This window comes from Canis lupus, chromosome 26 (assembly GCF_003254725.2).
Source record: "Canis lupus dingo isolate Sandy chromosome 26, ASM325472v2, whole genome shotgun sequence".
Lineage (NCBI taxonomy): Eukaryota > Metazoa > Chordata > Mammalia > Carnivora > Canidae > Canis > Canis lupus.
Window position 1 is genome coordinate 7,630,169 of NC_064268.1, and position 13,526 is coordinate 7,643,694.

The window sequence follows — 13,526 nt, forward strand, 5'->3', positions numbered from 1 at the left end:
AAACTTCAAGTTTAACCTCCTTGATTTAGCAGATAAGGCCATCCATAATGTAACCACTGCTTTCCCTGAGTTGCTCTCCTGCCACTACCCCTAGGGACCCCTCATATTGGCTTAGAGTACCTCATTTATATAATTTCCTCTCACCTATCCTAATCTCCTCCTCCTCCCCACCCCATCTGCTCTAGATGCCCCTATTTCATATCACAAGATAGTGTAACTATCACTGACATGTGTTTCCCTCACTACAATGTAACCTTCTTAAGGGCAAGAACCATGCTTTGTGCCACATTGTATCCAGGGCTTATCACAATGTGTTGACACTGAGGTAACTTAGTAAGATGATCTGTAAGCCACAAGTTATTGCCATTGCATCATTTATTCTAAAAAAGTTGAAAAGTAGAGGTGGCCAACCGAACACTAAGGAAGGGGTGAGTGGCATGCATTTGCTGAAGTTTTACTTCATAGCAGGCTGCCTTCTGGCAATTACCAGCAACTAGGAGGGATGTATAGTTAAACATGATTGTTCATGAAGGAACAAGATCGGGAACCCTGGGTGGCGCAGCAGTTTAGCGCCTGCCTTGGGCCCAGGGCGCGATCCTGGAGATCCGGGATCGAGTCCCACGTCGGGCTCCCTGCATGGAGCCTGCTTCTCCCTCTGCCTGTGTCTCTGCCTCTCTCTCTCTCTCTCTCTCTCTCTCTCTCTATCATAAATAAATAATAAATAAATAAATAAATAAATAAATAAATAAATAATGAAGGAACAAGATCACTGAGAAAATTGTGGTTACCTTTTAAAAATATATTGAAATCTCTGGAAAACTAAGGAAGACGAAGAGATGCCAGCACAGGACGTAACTCAGGACCTAAGGTTTATGAAGCTGATGCCAACTGTGAGCATTTCCATCTTTGGCTGGTGTCATATGAAAGAACACGTCAATTTCGGGGCTGGATACACATGTGACTTATTTTATGGTCTTTCCTGGGATCCTCTATTTCACACCAAGACTCTGGATATAAAGAAATGAGAGCGGCCAGATCTTCCACTTTGGAGACTCAGCTAGCCTCCATTCCTCCTGCTGACTGTTCACATGAAAACGTTCTCAGTCTCACAAGGAAGAATCCTACAGAAGAACCTGCTAGACCCGTGAGGACCTTGTCTTGAGCCGACATCCCCCTCTATGGTCTGACCACACAAACCTCTGGTTCACTGAATGCTTCTGGTTTTGGTGCACACTGTCCTGTCTGGAATGTTCTCCCTATCTTTTTCCATGACTGGCTCTCAACATCTACCATCTTAACTAAGGCACATTCTCCTCGTGGTATTCTGTGTCACAGGGTCTGGGCTTTTTCTTTATGACTCTGAGCACAATTTGCAATGACATATTGATGTGTTTGTTTAACAGGAGCTCCCTAAAGACAATGGCCATGCCTGTCTTGTTCACCACCGCCTACGCAGTGCTAGCACACAGTAACTATTTGCTGAATTCATGAATGGACAAATGGATGAGCAAAGCCCATCTATGAAGAAATCAGGCACTCAGAGAGCAGAAGCCAGGCAGCAGCCAGCCCCTTACATAGGACAGTGTGCTCTGGCTTTGCCACGACCCCTCAACTCCCTCACGTTGGAGGCTGCACCTACCTGTATGTTCTCTGTGTCTTAGACCCCAGGTCCATGATACTGCTCCCTGCTCCCCGCTCCAAGGCTGGCATGCTGGCTGGTGGGCTGCGAGAACACGTGCCTTGTAGCACACCCTTCCATAGTGTTTGAAGTGCTGGCAAGAAGCATATGCTAGTTCCTTGTAACTAAACTTGTTCCCCTCTCAAAGAAAGCACCCCCACTTAAAGAGTAAGATATACAAAAATAAATACCATGTTTACATTGATGTGGTTTGTGACTTCCAACCAACAAAACAAGAAAACACGAGGGACACGGTCCCATGAGGTGGCGGCATCTTTGATGTGGGACAACCCCACTGCACCACTGGTCATTCCAAACTATCAAGAATGGTAGCAGTAGCAGCAGTGGCCAGCGATCTTCCTGGGCCTGATGCCTCTCACCTGAGCATTGATAAATAGCCACCATGACCTAGAAAGGCAGGAGGACTGCCTTATGTACCAGCAACTCTGGATAACAAGCTGAAGGACATGGGGATCCCGTTAGTACTGTCCTGTGAGGTTGGTCGGTCCCTATACTCTGAATTGCACTGCCACTGAAGAATTACATCAACCTGGGTTTTTTGTTTTTTGGTTTTTTTTAGATTTTATTTTTAAGTAATCTCTACCACCAATGTGGGTGTTGAACTCAAAACCCTGAGATCAAGAGTCGCATGCTCCACCAACTGAGGCAACCTGGGGTTGTTTTTGTTTTTTGTTTTTGGTTTTTTTTGTTTTTGTTTTCCTTTAAGCTAGGCCAGCAGAGAGTAGTTATATGACATATGAGTAGGGTGGCAACGTGCTGTTGATTCCCAATGCCCTGTATCTATTTATTACAGTCAATTTGGAAGCAGCTGCCTGCCAGAGAACTGCTGGCCAAATCCCTAAAGAGCATGCTCAGCCTGAAAACACCAGTGCTGAGGGTAGCCATGACTTAAGGACACAGATCTTTACAGAAAGACCCTTCTTGTCTGCAGTGCCTGTAACTGCAGCAGAGGCTCATGTTTAAAGAGGAGAGACGCCAAGTGAGAGGACCCAAAAGCAGGCAGCCCTGACCGGCTTCAGGAGTGTTTGCTTGAGAATGGAGAGGACGGAATAGGGCAGATCCTGGAAACAATTCAGGGGTCATTGAGTCAGAAAAGTGGTACAGATTTCCTTTTTTTTTAATTTTGAGAGAATTTATTTATTGAGAGAAAGAGAAAGCATGGCAGAGGGAGGGGGAAGGAGAGAGGGAGAGAGAGAGAATCTGAAGCAGACTCCCTGCTGAGCACAGAGCCCGACACACAGTTCCATCTCACGACTCTGAGATCATGACCTGAGCCGAAATCAAGAGTCAGATGCTTAACCGACTGAGCCACCCTGAGGCCCCAAGATAATTATAGATTTATAGGAGTGTTGCAAAGGTAGAACAGAGAGTTCCCATGGACAGCTCTCACAGCGTCCCAGGTGTGTATACCCCATGTAACCACTCTATAGTGACCAGTGTCATGCTGGTCCCTACACTGCAGACCTGGACCACATGGCTTCCCCAACAGCCTCCTTCTTTCTGGAAATCCGTTCTGGGATCTCATTCTGCAATTCTCTATGGTGTCTCCCTAGTTTCCTCCAGTGTGTGACGGTCTCTCAGTCTCCTCTTGCTTGTCATGACTTTGACAGGATTAAAGAGCACTGGCCAGGTTGGTTGTACAAGTGCCCTGTATTTGTAAAAATCTATTGGGATGAGTGATCTTGGCCTAGGAGGTAGAGCAGCCTACAGCCTGAGGGACCAGTGTGGCCTGCAAGTTAAGAATGGTTTTCACAGGGATCCCTGGGTGGCGCAGCAGTCCCACATCAGGCATCCCGGTGCATGGAGCCTGCTTCTCCCTCTGCCTATGTCTCTGCCTCTCTCTCTCTCTCTCTCTCTCTCTCTCTCTCTCTCTCTGTGTGACTATCATAAATAAATAAATTTTAAAAAAAGAATGGTTTTCACATTTTTAAATGACTGGAAAAAAATCAAAAGAAGGTGATTTTGTGATATGTGGAAATTACCATAAACTCCAATTTCAGAGTCTACAAGTAAACTTGATTGGAACACAGCCATAACCATTCATTTCTAGATTGTCTGTAGTTGCCTTGTACTCCAACGGCCAAGTCAAGGAGTTGTGACGCAGTCCATTTGCCCTGAAGAGCCTTGATGTTTATTCTCTGGCCTTTTATAGAGAAAGTCTGCTGACCCTGATGTAGAAAGCCTGGCAGGACCTGGTGTTTGCCTCTATTTGAAGGCAAAGCCAGCTAGTAAAGAGCTCCAGGTTCATCTCTCCAGCCGGTTCACAGATGCTATTGTCAAAGCCAGCAGAGACTCCTATTTGACCAAGTGCTAAGGATGCTGAAACGGGAATAGTTGGAGGGTAGTGCTCACCAACAACCTCCCCAGGTCTCACAGTGTGGTTTGTCCCATAAGAATAACTGCTGTCCTATTTTGAGCTCTGCCTCCACCTGGTAACATTTTCCTTGTACCCTCGCCTTCAATCCTCTCAACCACCCAGGGGTTCTTCCAGGAGGAAACAGGTTTCAGAGATGAGCCACACTCACGTGTACACAGGGAGCCACAAAACAGCAGGAACAGAAAATAAGCCCAGTCAAGCCCATGGGCTTCCAGAGCAGATGCTGTGCAAACAAGAGACTCACCATGCTCAGGAGAAGCCTTGGGGTCTGGAGCAGAGGGGGTAGGGGGGCGGTGGAGAGGCTCCTGGTGGTCCCTGAACTCTAGAAGCATCAAACCAGGATGGTTTGATTGATGGGTAGTGGGAGGCCCCATCTGAAACAGTATTCTTTTTCCAAAGGAACATCACAATGTTCAGTGCTTTGTCCCTAAGTCTTGATATACAAGCCCAACAATTATACTTCTTTGGTCTTTCCTTGCTCCCTCTGTGGTGTCACTGCTCTGCCACACTATTGGAGAGTCCAGGTGCCCTGCTCACCTGGCAGGAAGGCTGCCCTCCACTTCCTTCCCTGGGTGGGAGTGCTGGTGTCCTACATCTCCAAGGTCCATGTGGCCAGCAGGTGGGGCCAGCCAGGGATAAGAGGCCCTCCTGGGGCTGAACAGTGCACAGGTCCTCTCCATGTTGGTCAAACAAGTTGAAAGACAACCAAACAAAAGCACCTGCAGAAAGGGGCCCTGAAGATGAGAAGGAGGCCCACCGCCAAGCTGGGCTGGGAGTGGTTGGGAACTTTATTGACACGAATCCTGTGTCCCCTGCCGTTCTGGCCTTCCTGGATAAATGTCAGAGCCGGAGCCTCTCCTCCCAGAGGGGACTTGCAGCCAGGGAGGCCGGTTCGGCACAGCAGGAGCACCTCAGCTGTGGTGTGACTGTGGTTCCAGCTCACTGGTCCAGCCACTGTGGCCCAACTGGTCACTGACCAGTTCTGCTTAAGACCATTCTTCCAATACATGCAGTCAACGAGAACAAAATCAAACTGTACCCAATTTAATGAAGGAAGCCCTTGGTTGGTGTCCAGGCTGCATTCAATTCTGAGTAATTTTTTGAAGAGAACAAGTCATCTGAGAGTTTCCTGTTCCCTAAAATGTCCCCAGGAACTTTTTAACCAGCTTTGTAATATATTTCCTAAGCCCTTAGCAGTTGCAAAATTGATTCATAAAGCTTGGGGGTTTTTTGGTTGTTTTGTTTTTGTTTTTGTTTTTTTTTAAAGAACAAAATGTAAACCAGATTGCAAAGCCCTGGTGATGCTGTCTGATGAGCAGGTGCCTGTAGTACCCTGGCCCACGTCATCAATCCCAAGGTCACAGTGACACAGGCTGGTTTGGGGTAGTTCTGTTCTGTGCTCCAGAGTGTTCCAAAGACTCACAGAAGCCAAGTCTCCAAGTGGAGAGCATGCAGCAGGGAGGGCTCTGTGCATGAGGGATGACACTACTGTCATTGACTTCTCTCACATGGACTCTGCTCCTGAGGAGGAAGGGCCCTCAGAGGAACAGAAATGTCATCTCACATGCCAGGGCCTCTGGAGAAGGACCTGGTTTGGGTGGAGGGGTGATGGACTGAGCATGTGTAGAGAAGAGCATTTGGCACATTTGTCTGAATGAGGACTCATTGGTGATAACATATCTCTAAAATCTAAACATAACTTTCACCTGTTTACACAATGATGGCACTCTATTCTCAAGGTCAAAACACCACTGAAAACTTAGTTATGTTCCTTAAATTATCCCCTGAGCTGGGGAACTGGGCCCTGTTCTTGCCTCCTACATGTTCTGAGGCCCAGCAGAATGTGAGGTCCTGAATCACCTTGGCTGGTTTGCGGAGGGGGAAGTTGGGGGAGGCTCACAGACTCTAGCTGGTGGTTTTTGCCCTCTGTGGGGCTGGCCAGGTGGTTTATGGTCCAGGTGCAGCACACACAGGGCCCCCAGGGTGCTTCTTTGCATTTTCTCTGGCAGTTGCCACCAGGGTTAAGCATGGCCAGTGATGCTCTTCATAACGGCCATGCAACTGCTTAGGTATTTTGCTGCTGAGAAGCCATGAGCATGGATTCTAAGGAGCCCCAGAGCACAGAGCACCACCACCTCAGTCAAACAGCAGGCAGAGGTGATCCACATCAGGCCACATGTGGCACTTGAGCCATGTGTGTCCCTAGGAAGGCCTGTTGCAGGTGGAGTCCCTCTCTACCCCCAGGACCAGGCTACCTCTGGGTCCTTTTCAAACCCACTCTGACAGTGCTGCCTTAGATTAAGCAGGAAGACAGGCAAGGGTATCTAGCCATCATTTACATCCAGCTGCTAGTGTGTTTCTTGCCTCCACCCACTTTTCTATTTCAGAAACAGCGGAATGTCCAACTTTGTGAATTCCATTGCTTAACAGAAATTTGCTTTTAATGTCTAAATGTTCCAAAGATTAGAGTGGGGGCAGGGAAATGCAGGGAAAGCAGTGCTTCTTGGGGGAAAAAAAAACCCACACACAAAGTCCTTTGTGCTTCAAACATTCTTTACAACTTCACTGACCGTAGGATCTTGTCTGAAATCTTGTGAAATGGTTAGGCCAAGAATGTCAGTTGTGAATATTTCTGCAGTGATTTCGTCTGGAAGTTCTTCTTCAAAGCAGATTTCTGAACCTAGCCAAATAAGAAAACAAATGCTTCCATAATGATTAGGTTTCTAACTCAGCAGCATTTTCCAAAAATACAAGGAACCAATACTAAACAAAAGTGAGAGGTGCTTTGTGCTATAGTTTGGCTCTGGGCCCTTCAAAACCCCTGGGTGAAAGTTGGCTAAAATCCCTTCTTTACAGTTTGGAGCACTGTTACCAAATCTCAGTGAATGTCACTGGAAAGCCTAAACCACGTGGTATGGTTGATTTATGTCTAACAACTGGGAGAGTAACATGCTAAGTCCCTGAGTCCACAAGGATTGGGGTAGGGGAGATTGAAGGCTGGAAACTGGATACTGGAGTCCAGAACCATCTGAGTTCAGGAACGCTGTTGAATGTGAGACAGGGGATGAACAATGAAAGCAGCGGGAGAAAGAAGCCTGGCAAGGGGATCTTTGCTCCTGACCCCAGTCTCGGTAAGCATGGTGGGCTCTGTCCACCACGGGGCATCAAGCACCATCCAGGGCTTGGCTGTGGAGACACCCCGTTGCAGGACCAGGACAGCTGTCTAGACTGGTTTCTCCAGAACTTAAATTCACAACCTTAACTTCAGGTCCATGTTCCTCCCTCCAGAGGACTAAAGAAGGAGGTGGGTAATCATCAGGCAGGAAAGGAGAGGAAGACAAGCATTAAGAACTTTCAAGCACTGGTAGCTCAAAGCTGGACTTGTGCTTATTCACTGCCCTGTCCTTATTCCAGTCTCTGGACAATGCCTCTCCTGAAACACCTTCCAAGCTGTCTCTTCTCCAGGTGGCCAGTACACATGCACCCAAGCCGAAAAGATGAAGACTGGGTCAGGGGAATAAAGAGAAAAACGAGACCAGGAGGCACAAAGGATGGATGGCACATGGTAACAAATGCTTTCATCTTTCAGACATGACCACCGCTCGCTGGTCCTTTCATAACTTATTCATGTTGGGTCCCCAGCGGACTTGCTTTGTTGTGTGCATGGTATTAAGGAGAGCGGCCTGCACCAGTCAGGAGAAATAAATGCACTTAAGTCTACAACAAATTAGTGAGCCCAGCTGCAGGCCCAGCCACAGTACCTTTGACAGAGGAGGCTGCAGGCTCGGACTTCCACCCCTCAGGATTCAGTCCAAACAGGGTAGCAAAGCAGTCACGCATCTCCTCTTCTGTCATGTGCTCACCTGAGTATCATAAAGGAAAGTGTCCCATTCAGCTCTTGGGACTGCACATAAAGTCAGAGCTTAGTATCATCATTCCGAAGTCTTAAAGAGAATTATTCCACAATTTCCTTTTCTTGAGACACAAAAACAATCTATGGGGTCCCATGATACGCTCACATATCCTTCCTCATAGGGTGTTAAGAATGGTGCTCCAAGAAGTCTCGGGATCCCTGGGTGGCTCAGTGGCTGAGCCTCTGCCTTGGCTCAGGGCATGATCCTGGAGCTCTGGGATCGAGTCCCACATCGGGTTCCCTGAATGGAGCCTGCTTCTCCCTCTGCCTGTGTCTGCCTCTCTCTCTCTCTCTCTCTCTGTGTGTGTGTGTGTGTCTCTCATGAATAAATAAATAAAATCTTAAAAAAAAAAAAGGAAAAGAAAAAGAAGGGGGAAGTCTGTCAGGGGCTTGTGCAGAGAAATAAGGCATCTTTCTGATAAAGACTACATTTGGCTTCATCTCACCTTTCCCCACACTAGAACCACCAGTTTGACAAAGAGGAAACCGTCACCCAGGGATAAAGCCTACTTGACTTCCTCACATAATATAATGAGGAAAACAGTAGGTTAAAATGGAAAATTTTACATCGGTGTGGTTTTACTTCACCATTGCATCCCAGCATCATAAGAGCCCTGTGAGACTGGTGATTAGCCCTTCCACTCCCCTTTTACAAGTGAGGACACTCAATCTCAGAGGACCCAGGACAACACCCTTCCCAGCATGCCATCTTTGCCAGCTTGGCAGATCAGTAGGTGGCATCCCTCATGGTTGAAGCCTCTCCATCGCTTAAGGATACTAGGGGGTCTGCCTCCCCCCAAAACAGCTCTCTCCAGTGGGAACAGCCCAATGATGTGACAAGATACTCCCTACTTATGGATTTACCTTTCGTTAGAAGCAGTTTCAGGAAATCTTCTCTTCGTATGACCTTCTTTCCTTTCGAATTGGTAAAACCAAGAATGTCAAAGCTATGCTGGATGCCGCTCATGGTGTTACCAAAAGGTGGTCTGTGATTAAGGTAAACTTTGAAGAAATCCGGTAAATTGATTTTGTCAATTAGCTTCCCAGTATCCACATACTCACTAAATCTGATTTCATTAAACATATCTTCAATCTAGGGAAGAGATTAAAAAAAAATCTTGGTGAGCAGAAAAGACACTTTAGGGACACCCGGCTGGCTCAATCTTAGTTGTTTGAGCATCCGATTCTTGGTTTCAGCTTAGGTCATGATCTCAGGGTTGTGGGATTGAGCCCTGCATTGGGCTCCGTGCTCAGCATGGAGTCTGCTTGTCTCTCTCCTTCCCTCTCTGTCTCTCCCCTATTCTCTCTCTCTCTAAAACAAATAAAATTTTTTAAAAATAGAAAAGACACTTTGATATACTACTAAAAATTGGGCAGTAACAGATAAACATTTACAATTAGCTAAAAACATGTCTGCTAAGGGTTGTTTATATCCCCCCAAGAAAGAGATGTTGACATCCTAACCCCCAGGACCTCAGAATGTGACCTTAATTAGAAATAGGGCCATGGCAGATGTAATTAGTTAAGATGAGATCATACTAGAATGGGATGGGCCTTTAATCCATTGTGAACAGTGTCCTTCTAAGAAGAGGAGAGAGACACACAGGGAAGGGACATGTGATGACAGAAGCAGAGTGGAGTGATGCAGTTCAAGCCCAGGACTGCTGGTAACCACCAGAAGCTAGAAGAGGTGAGGAAGAAGGAAGGAATCTCCTCAATAGGATTCACAGAAAGCATGGCCCTGCTGACAACTGGATTTATCCTGTGAGGTTATAAATTTCTGTTGTTCTAAGCCACCCAGTTTATGATGCTTTGTTACAACAGCTCTAACATAGCAGCCAGTTTTTCAATACTAGCACTGCTACATTATTATAGCCTCTTACCTACCCAATCTTATAGTGTATCGACTGCCTCACTGCTTTGTGAAGAAATGTTAATTTCATTTAGAGGGTAGAATCTTCACAAATTTGGAAATTAGTTTATAAGAACAAGAAAATAATTCCATGTGAAACTCAAAACAGGACCAAAGGCTGTAGTAAATTTCTTAAGACATGATTCTTTTTTCTCTTTTCCATTTTCATCGTGCAATATTTTATATGTACAAAAGATCACATGTAACTTATGGAGTATAATTTAAAAATGAACACCTAAGAAGCCATCACTCATTAAAAAGATCATCAAATTGGTAAACCTTTAGCTAGAATAACCAAGAAAAAAAAAAAAGATAAGACTCAAATTACTAAAATTGGGACTGAAAGAGGTGACACCAGTACGAACTTTTCAGAAATAAAAAGGAAGCCAGCTCTTTCTGCCCATGGATCCTGTCCCCATGCTTTAATAAAACCATCTTTTTTTGGTACCAAATAAAGTATAAACAACAGCATATCAACAAGATAACTTAGATAAAATGAACACATTCCTAGAAACAAATGACCAAAACTGACTCAAGAAGAAATAGAAAATCTGAATAGACCTATAACAAGTAAAGAGACTGAAAGTAATTTCAAAACTTCCGCAAAGAGGAACCAATCATAATTTCTGTGAAAGATTCAAGGCACTTTCTTTCCATCTCTCCCCCATGTGTATAAAATATATATGTATATGTTCTACAAAATTCTTATCATATATGTATATAATTTTGTATAGTGGTTGGTTTGTTTTTTTTTTTACACTGTTATCATCTAGTATTTTCAAAGAAGTCATATATTTTCAATGTAACATTCCAGGGATGGCCTTTAGACATAACATCATTGGTTATAGATATGAATGAACTTTTTTTTTTAGGATTTTATTTATTTATTCATGAGAGACACACAGAGAGAGAGAGAGAGAGAGAGAGAGGTAGAGACACAGGCAGAGGGAGAAGCAGGCTCCATGCATGGTGCCCGACATGGGACTCGATCCTGGGTCTCCAGGATCACGCCCCGTGCTGAAGGCAGCACTAAGTTGCTGAGCCACCCAGGCTGCCCACAAATGAACTTTAATTGATACTATATAAGTATGTTTAAGTGTAACATTTTCACATAGAGCATTTATTGAGTTTATGTTACATACAATTGCAAGTTAAATTATGTATAATTTTATGTATGAATAAAACACTATCCAGTATCATATTATTTACATTTTGTACTGTATTAATTTAAGTAGTATTATAAACCTGTGCTACTATTTACTATAAGGCAGTAGAGACTAGGGCTAAAAGTATGATCTTTGATGATAGACCTACGTTCAAATCCATTTTGGCTCTCCCACTTTCTGTGGCCTTCTCAGTTTCCTCATCTGGAAAAGGGGTAATGGAGTTTTAAAGTTTACTGTGACAATGTATTTAAGGTGCTAAACATTAATGCCTAATACACAGTAAACTCTCAGTCGGCAGTAACTATTCTTGTGATTGTTATATTTCTATGCCCTTGGTAATTACAATACATATAATTATAAGTTATAATTTATAGTTCTATAAATTATGAAGTACATGTATGTCATACTTTATAATCACATAAATAATATACATGATATATATGTTATAAATATAATATGTGATTTAACTCAACTCAGAAATAGAAGACTAACCCAAAGGTAACAAAAAGGAACTCAAAAGTGGGAGTTACTCATACTCAGAGTGTTCCAAAGATCTCAGTGAACACTCTTAGCACAAACCACTAAATAGGTAATTCACCTCTTACTCTTTCTCCCATGTGACTGATCAAGAATCACTGCTCGGAAAGCATAGTGTTGGTAGTTTTGGCATCATTGACATTTTTCCTAAGCCTCCCTTTTTTTTTTTTTTTTTTTTTTTGTTTTAAGATTTTATTTATCCAAGAAAGACACACAGAGAGAAAGAGGCAGAGACACAGGCAGAGGGAGAAGCAGGCTCCATGCAGGGAGCCCGGCGATGTGGGACTCAATCCCGGGTCTCCAGGATCACGCCCTGGGCTAAAGGCAGTGGTAAACCGCTGAGCCACCCAGGCTGCCCCCATGAGTCTCCTTTGTAAGCGTTAGTTGAAAAGGCAGATTCTGCTACACGTCTAAACAAAGTTCACGCTTGGAAGAGGAGCCCTGGAGACAGAATGGAACGCTGTGAGCCTTCCCTATGCCCCAGTGTGAAGCTGACTGAGGGGAAGTGGAGGCCCCGCTGCCCTGCCCGGAGCACTCTGCTTGGCTTCAACCAGGCCTTTCTATTGGCATTCTCATGCTGACCCTTCCTCCGCGAAGGCTGTGCTTCATTTGATTCACTAGAGGAGCTTTAAAGATTGAGCCCCATTCCCAGAGATCCCAATTTAATTCGTCTGGGGTGGCATATAAACAGTCACATTTTTAAAATGTGACTTCTCAGGGGATTTGAATGTATGGCCAAGGTTGAGAAGCATGACTTCAAGGCAGGGGTTCTCAAGCTTTGTCAGGGGTCAAAATGACCAGGAGGGCTTATTAAAACAGACTGCTGCTCCCACCCCCAGAGTTTCTGATTCAGTGAGTCTGGGATGGGGCGGAGAATCTTCCTTTCTTAAGGAGTCTCCAGGTGATGTCAATGCTGCTGTTTTGGGGGCCACATCTTTGAGAACAACTGCTCTTAGACCATAGAGCTTCTGCAGAGGTGATACTCGTGCCAAAAAGAATTGGCACCGGGCTTGTGATTTTCAGTAGAGGGGGGTGATGGTTGGCCCCTGTGGTTTCTGTTCTCTCTGGGCATACACCTGTCTCCTCCATGAAGCTGTAGCGATTGCTCTCAGGTCTGTTTTCTGAGCAGCTTCATTCAGAGCCTGACGTGTTGTAGGGGCCCAGAGAAGTAAGAATGAAAACAAAACAAGACAAAGCAAACAATGCAGGCATGAGTGGGGTCATGGGAGAATTCTTCTTCAAATATACAAAAGGCTTATTTAGAATAACCACTTACTGCCTTAGTTTAGTTCAATTTACTAGAAGCTACTGAGCATGTGGTTTAGTGCTAGGTGAATGAAAGACAAGTCACTTAATTATTACTAGAACAGCCCTGTACTCTAGGACTTTACAGTCAGCAAATATTTATTAAACACCTGCTAGGTGCCAAGCACTGGTCTGGGTCCTGTGAAGAGATGCGCAAGAGAAAACGTACAACGAAAGAGTGAACCAAAAGGAAGGTTCTGTCGCTGAGGTTTGGTTCTCAGCCCTGGCTGCCCAGGAAGAACCCCTGGGGGGCTTTCATAACTACCTGGCCCAGGCTCCACCCCTAGATTCAACTGCTCAGGAGGGAGAGCCTAGCATCAGTACTTTCTTTTTTTTTTTTTTTTTTTTTTTTTTATTTATTTTTTTTTTTATTGGTGTTCAATTTACTAACATACAGAATAATACCCAGTGCCCGTCACCCATTCACTCCCACCCCCCGCCCTCCTCCCCTTCTACCACCCCTAGTTCGTTTCCCAGAGTTAGCAGTCTTTACGTTCTGTCTCCCTTTCTGATATTTCCCACACATTTCTTCTCCCTTCCCTTATTTTCCCTTTCACTATTATTTATATTCCCCAAATGAATGAGAACATATAATGTTTGTCCTTCTCCGACTGACT

At 44.9% G+C, this 13,526-nt stretch overlaps 1 protein-coding gene across 1 annotated transcript in view; it reads right to left on the reverse strand.

Moving 5' to 3' along the window:
- Window positions 1-6,490: 6,490 nt before the first annotated feature.
- The window catches only part of CFAP251 (cilia and flagella associated protein 251), a 68,256-nt gene continuing 61,220 nt past the window's right edge, over window positions 6,491-13,526 (reverse strand). The window contains exons 21-23 of the mRNA XM_035706674.2: window positions 8,854-9,082; window positions 7,838-7,939; window positions 6,491-6,756 (exon numbers count right to left, since the gene is read on the reverse strand). Of these exons, the coding sequence (XP_035562567.1) occupies window positions 6,620-6,756; window positions 7,838-7,939; window positions 8,854-9,082 (468 nt within the window). The 3' untranslated portion in view covers window positions 6,491-6,619. The remainder of the gene's footprint in view (window positions 6,757-7,837; window positions 7,940-8,853; window positions 9,083-13,526) is intronic.